This window comes from Cyprinus carpio, chromosome B16, assembly GCF_018340385.1.
Source record: "Cyprinus carpio isolate SPL01 chromosome B16, ASM1834038v1, whole genome shotgun sequence".
Taxonomy (NCBI): Eukaryota; Metazoa; Chordata; class Actinopteri; order Cypriniformes; family Cyprinidae; genus Cyprinus; species Cyprinus carpio.
The window spans coordinates 15762934-15781295 of NC_056612.1; the positions used below are offsets into that span (position 1 = coordinate 15762934).

At 36.0% G+C, this 18362-nt stretch overlaps 3 protein-coding genes across 4 annotated transcripts; 2 read left to right on the forward strand and 1 right to left on the reverse strand.

Moving 5' to 3' along the window:
• Window positions 1-79: 79 nt before the first annotated feature.
• LOC109105365 (RING finger protein 151-like) lies at window positions 80-6463 on the reverse strand. The gene is made up of 7 exons (XM_042741080.1): window positions 6139-6463; window positions 4097-4196; window positions 2565-2771; window positions 2318-2457; window positions 826-988; window positions 621-741; window positions 80-541 (listed from the first exon to the last, which is right to left on the reverse strand). Exons 3-7 carry the CDS (start codon window positions 2768-2770, stop codon window positions 308-310), a joined length of 864 nt encoding a protein of 287 aa, XP_042597014.1. The 5' UTR covers window position 2771; window positions 4097-4196; window positions 6139-6463; the 3' UTR covers window positions 80-307.
• LOC109105366 (DNA repair and recombination protein RAD54B-like) lies at window positions 6339-18035 on the forward strand. 2 transcript variants are annotated; one of them, XM_042741060.1, is made up of 15 exons: window positions 6339-6466; window positions 7286-7454; window positions 7714-7927; window positions 11732-11863; window positions 12465-12751; window positions 13001-13164; window positions 13244-13469; window positions 13544-13751; window positions 13851-13990; window positions 14470-14772; window positions 14860-15008; window positions 16095-16218; window positions 16584-16650; window positions 16947-17147; window positions 17708-18035. In XM_042741060.1, the coding sequence occupies exons 2-15, from the start codon at window positions 7287-7289 to the stop codon at window positions 17932-17934; spliced, it is 2610 nt and encodes an 869-aa protein (XP_042596994.1). In that variant the 5' UTR covers window positions 6339-6466; window position 7286; the 3' UTR covers window positions 17935-18035. The 2 variants fall into 2 exon arrangements, with proteins under 2 accessions (XP_042596994.1, XP_042596993.1); XM_042741059.1 differs by having other exon boundaries at window positions 15957-16218; window positions 17708-18034.
• On the forward strand, window positions 8288-11685 carry LOC109104945 (fibrinogen silencer-binding protein). Its single transcript, XM_019118278.2, has 2 exons — window positions 8288-9687; window positions 10402-11685. The coding sequence occupies exons 1-2, from the start codon at window positions 9290-9292 to the stop codon at window positions 10973-10975; spliced, it is 972 nt and encodes a 323-aa protein (XP_018973823.2). The 5' UTR covers window positions 8288-9289; the 3' UTR covers window positions 10976-11685.
• Window positions 18036-18362: the final 327 nt, after the last annotated feature.

The window sequence follows — 18362 nt, forward strand, 5'->3', positions numbered from 1 at the left end:
TTTTTGAGTGTATTTTTATATAGAAATCCACAGTCTACCTTGTCAAAACTGTTTTAATATCAACGGATTTAACAGATTTAAATAAGAAAAACAAGCCTCTAAAAGTCTTAAAACATAAATTCTACACAAAGTCTACACAATTTGGATAAATCATAGAACATTGCCAATCTCATATCAATGATTCGGTTCACCCAGAGGAACTGCAATAACGGGGCTTCATTCAGATGATGAGTTCCAGTTAGTGGTTTTCTATTAGCATCATTGACATTCCCGCTTTGTTACTGTTCTGACATGAAAAGCAGTGTCCTTAGATGACTGTCACCTCTCTATTCTTTCTTTTGATGCAGTCCAAAGCTAGGCTTCTTGGGCTCAGCTTTCTCTGCACCTCAGCAGGGGGCGGTGCTGCTTCAGAGGGCGTGGCTGTTCTGAGACCCTCCTTTTTTAAAAGTTCAAGAAGCTCCACCTTCTCCAGCTCTTGTCTGCGCACTCTCTCTGCACCCAGCAGAACGCGTACATCTGACATGACTCTGGACAGCTGGCCCTTTGCACAAACACACACACACCACCTGTCAGTAACTCGCTACACACACAAAAGCCTGCTTATGTGAAAAGTATGGTACCTTCAGTTCATCTACTTCACTCCTCAGCAGACTCTCCTTCTGAACCATGTGTCGTCTTTGGGAATCCAAGCGAGATTCCATTTCATGTCGCACCTCTTCGACTTTGCAGTCTAATTCTGCCCTGTAATAAAAACGCGCAGCCATTTTTCAAGTTTAAGAACATTTACATGGTGACAGTCCGTATGACTTGAGCAGATGTTTTTACCTGAGCATGTCCAGCTCAGCTCGTAGCTCCAATACACAGTTGTGTTGGGCCTCCTCTGTGTTTAGGATTGTGCATCCACAGCCACTTGCACAGACTCTACTGCTGTATTCACACACACACAGATGAGCTTCCAGAGAGCGCCGCGACACCTGAACAGGGCAGCCTGAATGCCACCGCAAAGAAAATTCAACATTAAACAGCAAAAATAGAGGAAACCCTGGCACATAGCAAATGTTCATGCAAAAAGAGCAGAGAAAAATTCGTGAAATAGCATCTCTCAGGCAGGGCTGAACAATAAGGACAGCCCTAGGTAAAATGAAATCTAGTTCAGGACGAGGATTTGTTGAAATTGTGAGAACGATATGTGATAGTCTTGCCAGGATCAGTGAAAATGGGTCAAAAATTACAAATCAATCAGTAATGTTTTGCCATGTATGCCGACACTTTACAGCAAAAGTATTAATGAATTTGTGACTCTGAGTTTATTGTATTACTAATATAATATCCAGCTATTATTGCCAGTTCTTTTTAAGAAGTAAACTTAACATTTGGGAAAAAAATGGGTATGTTTTAAAAAAGTATAAAATATTTTTTTTTTTCAAATATTAAGTGAATGTGAAAACTATACATTTAAAATTATGAACCTAAATATTAATCTAAATAAATGATAAAAAAAAAGTTTGGGGTCAGATCAGTTAGATTACTTAATCAAAAATACAGTAAATATTGTTCAATTTTACATAACCGTTTTCTATTTTATATCTAATTATAATTACTGTATAATGTCCAGCTAATAATTCCAATTTTCTTTGTAAAGAAAACTAAATTAATAAAAAATTAAATGACTATATAAAATAATATTTTTTTAAATATTTAATTAAATTATTAAATGATTATTAATCATTTTAAACTACATTCAAAAATATAAATATAAAATTACACATGAATAAAAATTATACAATTTCAGTTTTTGAAACTATAAAATTAATTAACTGTATCATCTTTGAGCATCCAGTGAAAATGTTGGCACAGCAAGCAGAAGGTTTATTGTTGAAGAAAAAGACACAGCAGTCACACAACACACACAAAACACAGTACACCTACCACAACGATAGCATAAGTACTCGTCACCTGCATTTTTATATACATACACACAAACAAAGATTTCCAGGATTAGGGAAGGTTGCATTAAGCTTACTAAAACTAATGCATATGTATTATGTACAAGAATCTGCTTAGCTTACTGACAGAACAGCTCACTTGTTTTAACCCTCAGGTAAATATTTCACCTCATTGGCTGCCTGAGGGGGTCCCTCATTAATAATTAAAAATGTGATCACTCAACTCTAAAACACTCTTTCATCTGCTGTTACAACAGCGCTTGTATTGTATATGTATGAATGAGACTCTAGCAGCTGTGAATAAGCCACCTGTTCCCTGCCAACAAATGGTGGGTACCAAGATATAACTATATATGCTTGTATATATGTACCTGCATTACTGCAGTTCAGCAAAGCGTAATCACATTGTTGCTCATGCCGATGAACAGACTCCAGAGCGCATATGACCTCACAACCTTGTGGCCGGAACACACACCTCACCTGCAGCCTTGCTAAATCATTTCTCATGTATCTGTAACACACCATACACACATATTTATAAGTCAATAAAATGAATGGCATTAACGATCAGGTTATCTTAAGTGATTCTCTGCAAGGTATTTAATACATCTGTGATACCTGAACAGTGGGCGTAGATGTGTGATGTCTAAAGGCAAGCGGTCCTCTGGACAGGTGTTATGGTGGACGAGCCATCCGTGAATGCAGGAGCTGCAGAAGGCATGTTCACACGGAGCCTGCAAAGGATCTTCTAACACATCCCGACACACACAGCACAGCAGACCCTCGTTCACATAGCCTACAAAACGTTCTAGATCGTAGCCCATCCTAGAGTACACACACACACACACACACACACAGAAAACAACATTAAACAAACTGATGTAAAGTACCAAAATACATTTAATAACTAAAATTTTGTCTTATGGTTATAACATGTTACTTTATTATAATGGGAAAAAAAATATTATTTAATTGAATATAATTTTGAAATTCAACAATACACCTATCCTGCAGAGGATAAGCTGTCTGGATAATGGATGGATGGATCCAAAAACACAATAATAACATTATTTGCACATTAATACTTAAACATTTTAAACCAGACATTTAGTAAAAAAACAACAACAACTTTACTTTATAGTAAAATAAAAGAAATATATTTTTTTAGATAAAACTTCAAATTTAACTATATTTATTTTTGAAAATTATGTCTTTAAGTCCACTGTATGTACACACTAAAACCTACAGGCTATTGATAAGAATAACTAATATTAAAATACATGGTAAATTATATATATATATATATATATATATTACTTAACTTAAAGTTGTATCAAAGTCATAAGTTTCATTAATATAAACCATACTTAATTTATTTTTAATTAATTTTAAAATCAAAACTATAACAAAAACAAAGATGAAATATTTTACACATTGTTTAAATATCTTAAGCTTTTAAAATGAAAACTGTAGCAAAAAATATTTTTTTCAAGCTTAATAAATAATATTTTGAAGCTTAATTTTTTTTTGTTTGTTTTGTTAAATGTCTTAAACATTTGAAATATTTTACACATTGTTTAAATATCTTAAGCTTTTAAAATGAAACATCTAGCAAAAAAATATTTTTTTCAAGCTTAATAAATAATACTTTGAAGCTAAATATTTTTTGTTTGTTTGTTTTGTTAAAGGTCTTAAACGTTTGAAATATTTGACACATTGTTTAAATATCTTAAGCTTTTAAAATGAAAAATTTAGCAACAAAAATATTTTTTTCAAGCTTAATAAATAATATTTTGAAGCTACATTTTTTTTTTTTTTTGTTAAACATCTTAAACGTTTGATACAGAAATGTAAGATTTATTTTATTATTTTACATTAAAATAAATAATGGATTTTTCCAAATGTTAAACCATTGAAAAAAAATTAAAGTAATCATAATAGTTTTTAATGTTTATTTTACATTAAAAAATAATTTAAATGAGGTTTAAAATATTGAAGGCCACTGCATGTGTACACTAAAGCATACAGGTTATTAATGTAAACATAACAGCATAATGTATATTAAAAATATATCCAGAAAATTTCTTAAAATATATTTTAAATATAAAATCAAAAATATATATTTAAAAAAAAAAAAAAAGTTAAATTACCTGACAGAGTCCGTGGTGTCTTGTCTTCCCCTCTCTCCCCCTTCTCTCAGGTGTGCTTGCTGAAGGTTGCCGTAGAAACAGCCAGGTGGCAGATGTTGGACTGAAACATGAGTGGGTGGGGTTACTAGTGTAGACATTCACTGGGGATCTGGAGTCAGTTTGCCATCTTCATTTATACTAAACCTTAGGAAACAGACTCTTTAAGGAGCATGAATTGTGTGGCAAGCAGTTTATGAAACACCTTTTCAAAGCAACTCTCACCTGTACCACACACCATCTAATGTGTAACAAATTTGCAAAAACACAACACACACTTGCCTAAATCACTTAGGGGAACCCTTTAGGAATCTCTTCCTCATGCTGTGATCACATGAGACTGAAGCACCTGGCAACCCCACACACAAATACACACATACACAGGTTGACATATCGACTACACAGATATCCTAAGATCATCCAAAGGGAAATATTTCTGGTGGTTCTAAGGTGAAATTGAACATGGAGAGTTCAGAAATACAAAACTCATATTTAAGATGCATGTTTGAGAATAAATTTTGATTTTCTTTAGATTTTAGAATTACCAATAAAGATCTTTTATAACCAATACCGATTATATGTCCTATAACTGATATGCAAAATTGATATTTATTTAATGGTTTACTTCTAATTTTGTTATATTTCATCTTAATTTCACAACAATAAAAATATAACTTTTTCATTTTTATATGAGCAACACTAGCAACAATAATGTTAACAAAAGGCAAAATAAACTGACAAAGTGGTGACTTGTACTTGAACTTTAACGCACTTACTTGCAGAGGTAATAAATAAATTTCCAAAAAGCTGTGTGTAGATAATGATTAATACTGAAAAAAAAAAAACATTGGTAAAATATATAAATGCAAGATCAATGCAAGACATCCTCAAAAACAACCCCTTAAAAGTAACAGGTGACCTGTGCACCTGTCTGGACATGTGAGAGTAAAAACAACTGACCTCATCTACGCTGTCAACGTGTGTCTTCTGCATTTCATCCTATATTAACACTTTTCTATACTGTGGCACTCTAGTTAAACCTTTATTGTCGTTTGCTGCAGATCCACAGTTGAGGAAATACTGTGTAACTGTGAATGTTTTTCTGAAGGAGAGGATGTTTGTGTGTGCTGGTGTGTCTGTATCTGGACACTCTCACTGCCTGAATGATCTCTGTTCTTCCTGGCTGTGGTGGGATTAGACCGGATTACACCACCCCGAACTCATATTCCACACAGCAACACACAACAACAACTTACATACGTGCAGCAGTATTTTGAAACATTGGCACAAACACAACCAGCAGACATGCATCCGTGCACATGCAGGAGATAAAACAGTGACTGAAGTTACATGTGCTCATGAAATAAAAATGAAATACCATCACAGTCAAGCACTATATATTACAAATGACTAAAATACAGTTCCCACACACTGACCAATGAATTTACATCCATGACTTTTCTATGATCTCTCTATGACATTTCCAATCATTTATGATTTTAAATGTATTTTACAGAAATTTTACTTGCAAAGAATGATACCAGCAAATTAAATATTCTAGAGCTAATGATAACGAGGTTATAGAAACATCTATGACTTTATACGATTTCTTTTATACTGTCTTTTTCAAGACCAACAATATACTGACATATATTTAGGTTTCACATTTAGTACATGTGAAAACCTAAACCATACAGAAATAAAAATGTACTGCTTGCCAATATAATATGTTAATTAATAACCCATCTCTACAGTTAATATGAATCTGAAGCATGAAAGATAGTAATTAATGAAAGACTGTAAGGAACTATGTCTAATTTTATTTTTGAAACGAATAAGTTAATCAATTAATTAATAAATAGTTAATTTAATTAATCAATAAATGGTTTGATGTCAAAACTATACTTGTGTACAAAAGCTGTATGGTCATATCTGTTGCATAATGTACATTAAATAAAATAAAACAAGTAAGGGTTAATAATGTGTGAGCTGCATTTAGTACTTGCCTGTTTGATAAGTGATGGGTGACAGGGATCAAAATTTTTGAGACGTCTTCTGGTTTTGCTTCATTTACTTCTGCTGGATTAGATACAATTTTAGCAGTCAACATGTAATGTCAGGTTGTTCTTTGACACTCCTCTCTTTAGTTTACTGTTGATTTTTGCTGCTGCTCATAAGCTCCTGCACTCCTCCCCCTTCACGTGACGTCGCGTTTCGACCAATCGCGGTGAAGACACGTCACTTCCGCGGGAGACTCGAGCTTCTGCTGTTTTTCGAGGGAGTTTTTGAAAATAGGAAAAGTGATTGACATACGAGGAGAAAATATAATAAAAGGTAAGCGTTTAACGTACTGTCTGTCTACTTGTGGTATACTATATTCAAATACACTTGAAAAGTTATTAGAGAATTAGAGACAGCCAACAAGCTTCAGTTTTTCACCCTGGTTTAGCTCAAAACAGCGACTGATGCATTTTATATGTCCCTTGCGTAGACTAACTGTTAGAGGGATAATATTAGTTCACCCAAAATGAAGTTTATGTCATCCCAAACCCGTATGAGCAGGCTCTTTTAATAAATTAAGAATATACAGCCAGTAGTCCGATTCCTGTCCGAATGACTCTAATGAGTCGATTCTTTTTAGTGAATCAATAACGCTTACCTACGAGAGCCACCGTTATTTATTTAAGAACCGTTACTGTGTTACGTTATTACACTTAAATCGGTGTAGTTACTGACTGGTTGTTCATATGACATCAAATAGTAGATATATGAGTTAAGTTGTAATCATTGGAATTTTATAAAAAGTGAAATAGTGAAATGTTAACACCTTTTTGTTTTTTTATATGTAATGTATAATTATGACCAATTGCTTGCATTCATGTCGCCTCGAAAAGTGTGTAAACGCACACAGTAAATGAATAACTTAAGTAAAATCATTTCTGGGGTTCTGTCAGTTCAACAACAAACTGCTGGGGCAATAAATACAGTAAGAAATGCATTTTTTTTTCCTTCCAAATATTTCTTCCTCAAATGTACTAAAAGAATTGTTAATAGAATTTCTCCCTCAGTTTTTTGTTTGTTTGTTTTTTTACAGAAGGATATAAGCTATCCCTTTAATGTTTAATGGTTTTATTACTGTGTCTTAATTGACAGAATGCGTAGATCTGGAGCTCCGAGTCAGCTCCATGGAAATACTGCTAAGAAACAAAGGTTTATACCACCAGGGCCCGCAAAGAATGATGGACCACCTTTATCTCATCCCCATCCAGAACCGTCAGCACCAGCACCCACACCTGCTTTGGGAAATGTGCTGCTCAATAAGGTCGCAAACAAGAGAATAGTTAAAAAGTGGTCATGATGAAAAATTTTATGCAGTGCTTGTGATTATATACATGATTTATATGTGATTGATAACATCTTAATGTTCACATTGTCTATTCAGGTTGTTTGTATGTGTTAGTACTAGTGTTTTCATCTGTATCATGGTAATAGTGCAGTGTAACAATGTGACTGAAGAGGTGCATGCATTAGGGTCTGTTTTCCCTTGCAGATGTTGTTTCAGACGTTAATTCTCCCTGCAGGTCCAGAGGTGTTTGAGCAGTGGAGATACTCCAGCTGTGACTAATGCTCCAGTGGCCAGTAAGGCTTTAGCCAGGGTGCTGAGTGCAGTTCCTCACGGTGAATGTAAGGAAAACAGCTTTAGTTCTTCACCTGACTTTTCTGAACCTGAAAAAGGAGCAGATAAAGACAGCTGCTCAACGCAGCCAAACACGCTCGCCAGTGGCACAGCTACCGGTAAGATACAGTACTGTCAGATTTTTTTGTTCAGTAAATGCAAAACAGATTTTTGTGTGTGTTTAGTGTATATATTAGTATAAATAAAAGGATTTTCCTTTGGTAATATCTGTGTAATGCATTATTTGTAACCACATTTTAAACTAAGACTCAAAGGAGGACTTAAAAAAAATCATAATAGGTTTTTATATGTAGATTTTTATTTTTGATAATCCTGTGCCACTCAACACATTGCTGAAAAAGCGTTCTGTAGTTACAACTCATCTTAAATGGTCTGTTTTTATGTTTTCAATGTATTATCTTGTAACAACTGGTTTTAAAAACTGGTAGGTTGCACAGCTATGTAAGAAAAATTTTTTTTGTTTGTTTTTCGAGTTAAATCTAAAGCGAAATGTTGTTTTTTTGTTTTGTCTTGTTAACGTTGATATTAATGTTATCGCACAAGTTGCTAGGGTGTAGTGTCCACTTAAAAACTAAGAAAGAGGTTAAGATAAAGATTAATAAAGAGGAAATGCACTCTGTTTTAATTTCTTTGAGTAAGTCTAGTAGAGAAAAACAGCAAAAGGTTCAGCGAGCGGTCAGGTTGAACAAACGGCATCTCTATATCCCGCCTTTAACTTCGGCTTTGAGTGAAACTAACCAATCCGAGCGCAAGGACCGCTTGATTGACAGGCGCGATGTACGCTGCACGGATTTGCAATCGCACAGATTCAAGGCAGAGATGTCCTGCTTACTGAGTATGAGCTGTGGTGCATTTGTCAGTTAGCCTGGGAAATATAGCAACTGGTGTCCGAAAAGCAGTTCTCTCACACACAGAACACTGTTTGTACGCACACACATTACGCTGCTCGAGTTGTTCTGGCGCGAACGCGTTAAGCGTCAGTTTAATGTTTCCTCTGGCGCTTCAGCAGTCAAAACACGGACCTGACGCGCTTCAAATATAACAACACGTTCAAACCAAAGTATTGAGTCGTTTCCCGCTAAAATGCAATACGTGGTGCTGTCTGCAGAGGAATAAAAGAGCTCCGCTGTGTTTCTAGTCTAATGTAGTCGGGTTTGTTATGTAGGTCAGGCCAGGCTTAAGCAGCTTTACTGAACCTGCGTCAGCTTAAGCTAAAAGGAATTCCAGCAAAGCCCTCCCCGGGTAGGCGTGGGCCTAATCGAGGCTGGCCTAGTTAAGCCTGATTCTTTTTCTTACGTCTGTGTGCTTGAGAGCCAGTTTGTGCATGTGTGTGTTGTTTAACTGAGACAGCAGTGCAGCAGCCTGCTCACACAAGTGAGTAGAGAAAGACAGACACACAGCACTAGGAAAAGAAGAGAAGGAGATCCAACCTAGAGCACTGAGGCCAGCCTAAAGGCAGGATGTCTACCATATTCATGTCAAACAGCATGGTCGGCAAGGCCCGCTCCTCCAACTTCACCCTATCTGAAAAACTGGATCTTCTGCGGCTGGTCCAACCTCACATTCGCATTCTGGAGGAGCACACCAACAAGCACGCTGTGATCGTGGATAAGAACCGGTGTTGGGACAGCATAGCAGAGCGCTATAATAGTTTCGGAGGCGAGAGGCCCCCCAGAACGGCTCAGGGCCTTCGGACCCTCTATAAGCGACTTAAAGAAAGTGCCAAGCAGGAAGTTCTTCAGCGAAGCCACGCCCAACCTGAGTACCGGGGCAGCATCTCGGAGCCAACCAAGCGCATCATGGAAATGATACCACAACTGTTTCACGTGGGGGACAAAGAGCCGAACGCGCTCCACAGGTGAGATTGAGCGTACAGATACTTACATGACAAAACTGGCACATTATTAGGTGCATCCATAATTAAAAACATGTATATCACTCAATGGAAACATTAAATCAATAACAAGTAAATACATAAACACATGCTCTCAGGAGGCCTAATTGTCTACTCTGAGAAGATGGATCTGATTCCACTAGCGAATTCAAATGAATCGGATCCACAGGACTTTAAAATATTGATTCAGCTTCTTTAAATATCTTCACATACATCTTCCAAGATTTTTCCTTCTGCTGCTGTGTTAATTGTCACACTCAGCCAATTAGAGTTCAGCAGTTTTGATACGTGAACATCTCCTTTGCTAGTTTTAATGTGTCATATGCGGTCAAAGCACACATTGTAGTCACACGCTCGCTGTCCTTTCACTTTGTCCTGTGCCAGAGGTAAGCTGCAGCGCTGAGGGGATTTGGATGTCATTAACCGTATTTCCGATGCTGCGTTAATGCCAGGTTTGCCACCATGTGCCAGAGAAATTACTTTCCATTAGCATCTCCATGTCTTTCGGTTGTGTTGACAAAACAACAGGTCTTTCTTTTTGTCAGTTATCACCACAAATCCAGCCAAGAGCTGGGGATGCACATGATCTGATTCATTTGAATTCACTAGTGGAATCAGATTCAGCATTTTTATAAGTACAGAATTCAATGTTATGATTTTTTTATGTGTCTGTGCTAGGCTTCAGTTCAAGAGGAATTCTCCAGTAGAGCAGCCGGGCAGCAGTTTGTCCCTCCCTGCATTGTTGGACTATGCGCCTGTTGCGGCTGTGAGGGTGGAGACTGAGGATGTGAAACCACCTCCTGATATCCACCTGATCACATCCCACAGTTCACCGGTCACCATCGCCACCCCGAGCAGTCAGGCCCACCACGGACAGAACGAGAGGGACAATGAAGTAGTGGAAGATGAGGAGGAGGAATTAGCCTCCCATGTGTATGCGGCCTCTCTGTCTCCGTGCCCCTCTTCTGCACACCTGCCACCCTCGCCGTCGGCCCCCGGCCCCAGGAGGAGCGCATATCAGAGAGGGAGGGCAATGTTCAAGAATCCTGTTTTTGAGGCAGAAGCTCTGCAAATGATGAGAGAGGAGCATGAGCTGCTTCTGGCCAATCACAGAAAGCTTGGACTATATCTAGAAGAGAAGAGGGAGGGGCTTAAGAGAAAGCAACAGCTGGAGGAGGAGCTACTCAGGTCAAGGGTCAAAGTGGAGAAATTGAGGGCGGCCAGACTACGCCAAGGATTGCCGTTGATGTGACACGTATGGTGTCACGTCTGAAAGTCTGTCACAAAGGGAACTCTGTAATGTGAAGTTAAAATGAACAGGCTTGTTTGTACAGTTTGTGCAGTTATTTCTTGTTTTTGTATTCGATCAACACTTGATGTTTGTAGCAGAAATGAATGTTTTTTAATAGGTGAATGCCTGGTTAAAGAAGAAAATAAGATTTAATTTTTTCTGTATTCACTAATAAATTCATAATTGCTTTAAACTCTGTGTTTTGAGCCTGTCCTTTTATTCTTTTTTTTGCTAGACAGAGAGTGTTACATAGCAACAGGCAAGATGTTTATGTGAACTTGATTTGGGTGATTATTTACAGTATAATCCAGTATAATAAAACAGGAATTGCTTATTTCCCCCCTTATTGTGACATTAGAATAAAACAGCTTTTTTTTTGAGACCAGGACTTGATTTTGTCAATCAGGAATCGATTGGATTGTTTAATTGTTAATAGTTTTATCATTCATAATAAATACTGAAACTTTAAAAAAAGCTGATTTCATGGTTTTATGCATCTATCTGTCTGTCTGTTTCACCGGTTATGTAGTTTATGTGACAGAACAAAAGCACAAGGCGCAAAATGAGCATTTATGCATATGTTTAGTGGCTGTATAAAGGCACATTTCTGATTTGAGACTATGTAATCAGTAAAACATTGGCTTTGATTAGACTATTGCTGTGTTGTATATCACTGCTGTTTTATTTAAAACAATCCTTTTTTTGTTTATTTTAAAGCACGCTACTATAGTGTAATGTGGTGCAAGGCGTCATCAAGGAAGCATAAGCGCTGGGAAGGCGACGCTGTGCTTGTTGCCAGGGGGCGGACTGTTGTCCTCAAAGACATGGAGGGGCGGGACATTGGACGAGGTTTGCCTGTCACAGCACATTCTAGCAATACGTCTGGAGTTGTATATAAATGCTTATTTGAAGATAGGGATGTTCAATATATAGTTTATGGTCCGATATAGAGTTTTTTTTCTGTTGATATTTTATATTTTTGCAAGTTTTGCTAATTTCCCCAAATTGTCATCTAATGATTTAGACTAGAGTTAATTTTTAAAAACACTAATTTAAACTAACACTGTTAAATATAATTGTTAGTAAATCTCTGAAAACCATTTTTTCTCACTATACATTATAATTTTCTGTTACCTAAATTCACTTTTTAAACATTAAAATTATTGATTTTAGTTTTTTACTTTTAATTTTATATCTATCTATCTATCTATCTATCTGTCTATCTATATATATATATATATATATATATATATATATTTATTTTTTTTTATTATAATTTTTTTTTATATTAGTCATATCATCAGCCATATCATATAAATAATTAAATATAAAGAATTTTAATATTGGTGCATCCCTGTCTGAAATGCACAATTCTCCCTTTACTTCACTTTTGAGGTAATGTGTTTGAGTCTAAGTAGATGTGTGTTTTAAATCAATGTTTTTCTGTCAGGTGCAGGCTATAAGGCATCAGAGCTGGAGAGCTTGTGTGAGGGTCAGACTCTTATGGTAGGAGGGAAGCAAATCGAGGTCATGGGGGTCATATCCGATGAGGACTATGCCAAAGGCCGTTGTTTTCAAAATGCTGCTGTTGAGACTCCTGCAGAAACAGTCTTGAAGGCTCCTGTATATCGACCAGTGTCCAAATCCTTTACCAAACCAGCACTCAAGGGAGGTGCGCTTACAGATTCTGAACCTGAAAAACCAATCTGTAAACCCAGACATGACCTGAACGCACCAGGTATAGCACATGCTCAACTTAATGATTTAATCGATGCATGTAACATTTATACTTCTGAAAATTTACACCTCAAGTCTATTTAAGAAAACAATGAAGACAAAAATTAAAAATGATTAAAATGGTTAAAATTTCAAAGAAATGGTTGCATTACAGGATAAACACTTTCCCTGAAACGTTCATATAGATTATATTTATTACATTTTAATCCATGCTATCCATATCCATACTGCTTACTTTCTATTGGTCTCGGTGCCCTTGTGATGCCACGACCTACAACTGATCACCAGTGGCTGTATAATAAATCTGGTTCTCCTCTGGTGGATGTGGTCATCGACCCCCATTTGACCAATCATCTTCGGCCACATCAAAAAGAGGGTGTGGTCTTCCTTTATGAATGTTTAATGGGAATGAGGTAAATATAAGAGTTAATCTGTTATTGTAATGTTCTTACATATGCACTGTATTTGCACATGGATGTTTGTGTGCTGCAGACTGCCTGGCCGCTGCGGGGCTATTCTGGCAGATGAGATGGGACTGGGGAAGACGCTGCAGTGTGTTTGTGTTCTGTGGACACTACTGAGACAGGGCCCCTACGGTGGACGTCCTGTATTGAAGAGGGCACTTGTGGTTTGTCCAGGAAGTCTGGTCAAGAACTGGGCTGCTGAGTTCAACAAGTGGCTGGGCAGGGAGAGGATCAGTGTTTACACTGTGGACCAGGTGTGTATGTGTGGCTGTTTGTGTCAGATAATAGATAGAGTGATGAAAGGTAAAAGAATATGTTGTCTCTGTAGGATCACCGTGTGGAGGACTTTGTGTCTTCTCCTCTTTGCTCCGTCATGGTGATCAGTTACGAGATGCTGTTGCGCTCTGTGGACCAGCTGAAAGAGCTGGAGTTTGGAGTGCTCATCTGTGACGAGGGTCATCGCCTTAAAAACAGCAACATCAAAACGGCCGGCGCACTCACAGCCCTCTCATGTGAACGCCGTCTTATATTAACAGGTTTCCTATTTCAAACAAGCACACACACTTTTGTAAACAAGTGTAGTAGTATAACATTATTTAATTGGAAAAAAAAAAGTGTAATTATTAATTTAACAGGTACTCCAGTACAGAATGACCTGCAGGAATTTTATTCCATCATTGAGTTTGTAAATCCAGGAATTCTGGGAACATCTGCAGCCTACAGGAAGATTTATGAAGAACCCATTCTCAGATCTCGCCAGCCCACCTGCACTGAGGTAAACATCTAGATTTTCAGAGTGATAAAATATTTATTTAAAATACTTTTTTTATATACACATTTTATTTTAAATGCTTATTATATTACTTAAAATATATTTATATTTATACACACACACACACACACACACACACACACATATATATATATATATATATATTAAGTAAATGCATATGATATATGAAAATATAACAGAAAAACTAAAATCAGTCATTTTAAATGATATAACTGAATTTAGGCATCACAACAACATAATGTTCAGTTATGAAAATGTTTATTCATTTTAAATATTAAATATTTAATAGCACAGGTAATGCAAATGTAAAAATAAAGGACATTAACATTTGCAATTACATCTTCAATAATGATCATCATCCGATATTAACAGATTAAAAAAAAAAATCTTTAGAAAATTTCCCCCTGACTGTGAGTCTGTATCCTTTAGCTGTAGTGGCATTGATCACAACTGTGTTTCAGGAAGAGCGGTGCATTGGAGAGGAGCGTGCCGCTGAGCTCTTTCGTCTAACAGGTGTGTTTACGTTACGGCGCACTCAGGAGATCATTAATCGGTATTTATCCGAGCGGATAGAGTGGACCGTATTCTGCAAACCCACTGAACTGCAGCTGCGTTTGTATGGAGTCCTGCTGGCCACACGGCCCATCAGAGCCTGCCTCTCTGGTGCCCGCACACACACTTACACACACAGCCCACACCTTGCATGCATCAACGCCCTCAAGAAACTCTGCAACCACCCCGGGCTGCTCTACAACACTTTACAGGTACAATAGGTGCTGGTATTTTGCCATACCTTGTTTTTTGTCTTATTATTGCTGCTTTTTAATTATTCTTTGTGGAATTTGCTTCAGGAAAAGTCAGATGAGATGTTTGAGGATGGAATAATGGAACTCTTTCCTGAGGGATACTCAACAGGTGCCTTCAGCACTGCAGACTCTGGGAAACTTCTAGTGCTAACAGACCTGCTGTCAGCAATACAGCACGTCAATCGCACAGACAGGTATCACATATACAACTGCTGTCCCACTTCATTACAGACCTCATCTTATTTGAAAGGTTTTCACATCAAGAAATTATTACAACTATTGACTAATCTGATAAATGAGAAAGAAAATGTATTTGTTAGAGTAGCAATTTATACTGAAGAGCTTACAACACAGTCAGGAAAAAACATGGAACAGATCAAACTAAATAAAGTAATATATTTTAATATTTTTGGTATACACTATAATGAATTTTGAGTGCTAAAGCACATAAAAAAACAAAAGTACATCCAACAAATTATATTAATTTATATCATATTATATTTTAATTTTGAGTGCTCAAAAGTGCTAAACTATTCCATTATATTATTTGGTATTATATTACAATTTATCCTAAAATGGTAAAAAATATATATTATATTACATTTAGTGCTGTCAAACGATTAATCATGATTAATTAATTAATCGTGATTAACCGTGTCCAAAATATAAGTTTGTGTTTACAAAATATATGTGTGTACTGTGTTTATTTATGTATATTTATATGCAAACACATGCATGTATATTTTAAAGGAATACATGTTATATTTATATATAAAATATTTATATTTATACCTAATAAAAATCATATAGAAATAAATAAATATATATATATATATATATATATATATATATATATATATATATATATATATATATATATATATATATATAAATACATACATACACGCATGTAAATATTTTTAAAATGAATACATGTATGTTTGTGCATTTATATACATAATAAATAAACACAGTACACACACATATTATGTAAACACAAACTTTTATTTTGGATTAATCGTTTGACAGCACTAATTATTATCCATTTAATTGACATATCTAGTGTGAAACTCATGTCCATTTTTAACATATCTAGTGTGAAACTCATGTCCATTTTTGTCTCTGTGTCTCTCTCTATTTAGGGTAGTTTTGGTGTCCAACTACACACAAACTCTTGACTTACTGCAGGATGTCTGTGATCATACAGGCTATAAATGGTGTCGGCTTGATGGACAGACACCTGTAGCCCAGCGACAACGAATTGTTGATTCCTTCAACAGCCCACATTCATCCAGCTTCCTGTTGCTACTCAGCTCCAAGGCTGGAGGGGTGGGACTAAACCTCATTGGTGCTTCCCATCTTGTTTTATATGATTTAGACTGGAACCCTGCCAATGACATACAGGTCAGTGGACTTTCAGTGTTACAGTTAGCCATGTAACACTGCAAAGCAACAATAAAACACGTTATACAATATTACACACACACAAAACGGATCATCATGCAGCTCAATGTTTTTTTGAGTCCACATACTTGTCTTAGTTTCGCCTTTTTATTTAGACCACTAGATGGCAGTAAATACAAAAAAAAACCTTGAACCTCTGTTGTTGTAAATCTTGCCATTCTCTCTGGTATTTATCTGTCTGAATGATCTGCTTTCATGTCACCATCATTTTGTTTTGCTGCCATGATGAATGCCCTCTGGGAGCTTTGACTGACTGTTTTATAAGGCTCAAATGATCTAAACAATTATTGATGGTCATTTGTCAGGCCATGGCACAAGTGTGGCGAGATGGACAGAAGAAAACAGTGCACATCTACAGATTTCTTACAACAGGTAACAAAAACATTTGTAAATTAGCCATAAAATAAGTATAACCAGCATGTCTGTCAATGAATAAATATGACTGTTTGTTATGATTGTGCAATGAAAAGATGTACTTAATCTGAAACATCTCTCAGCCTTTCATCAATCATAACCCACACAAACTGATTGCTCTATATTATGACACATATCACTCTCTTATTTTTGGAAGGCTTTCAGATTGATGTTTCATGGATGGAACAGGCATTTGTTTACAGAGTTTGCACATGAGTTTGGCTCTGCAATACTGTTCCTTGTGTGTCTTGTAGGTTCAATAGAAGAAAAGATTTATCAGAGACAGGTGAGTAAACAGGGGCTTTCTGGGACAGTGGTGGACCTGTCCAAGAAAGCGGAGCATATTAGCTTTTCAGCTGAGGAGCTACGGGACCTTTTCAGTTTTGACCCTAATACCACCTGCCTCACACATGACCTACTGGACTGCCAGTGCACTGGAGATGGAAATACTCCAGGTAAATAAATACAAGCACATTAAATAAAGGAGGAACTAGATGATTTTTTTGCTGTTATGCATTAGGGCTTTCAATCAATTCAAAATTTTTAAATCACTGAAAGATATACAGATTCATTAATTGCAATCAGTCATATATATTTGAGGTATAGTAGATAAGTATATATGTATACAGGTTTATGTACACTACTGTTCTAAATTTGGGGGTCATTTCTTTTAATAGAAATTAATACTTTTTTTTTTTTTTTTAATAAAGATTCATTAAATTGATCAAAAGAGAAAGTACAGACATTTTTAATGTTGCAAAAGGATTGAGAAAATGTGTCTCGGTCTTCACAAAAATATTAGGCATCATTAAGCTATTGTTTTCAAATAAAGATTTAGCATTGCTATTAATTACGGCAATAAATAACATTTTAAATATACATTAAAAAATTTAAAATTGTAATACTATTTCACAATTATGCTACTTTACTACTGAATTGTGTATCTTTTTTGATCTTCTCTCAAAATAAAAAAAAAAGTAACCACTTTAGTTCATTTGACTGTGAACATTTCCAGGTTTTGTGAAGGAGATAGAGGAGGACACCGGAAGGGCATGTCAGCTGGGTCGCCACTGCGACAGCACAGCATCATTTCCACAACGAGTCAGCATGTCCGAGCTCATGCACTGGAGGCATTTCTCTGGAGATGTTCAGTCATATGATGATATTTATCTAAATCATGCCCGTAACAACATCACATATGCCTTCCAAAGCACCACTTCCAAATCCCAAACCACAGTCTAAACTCTTCTTCCTCTTCCAAAACATATACAAACCCACTGCCTACGTGCTCTGTGTAGATATCTGCTGTATGATTGAACATTGTCATTTTTCCCTTTAATAAATCTTATGTTGTTATTATATTTTGGTTGGGTGTGTTTGTGTCCATTTAGGTGAACCTGCTGATTTAAATATCTGACATAACTAACAAAATCAATAAAAACAAAAAAAATAAAAAAACAAACAGAAAAATCAAAAAAATCAAAAAAAACTCAAAAAATTTCACTTTCATATTTTTTTTTTTTTAGATGTTTCTAGTATAGTCCTGTCTGAGAACCAGTTTCCATATTACTTTATCCTAAATATAATGATTTTGTGTTAGTTTTTAATCATTAGTTTACTTTGTTCTTTAGTGTATATGGAAACATCTTCACATTGCTAATGAATCAGTT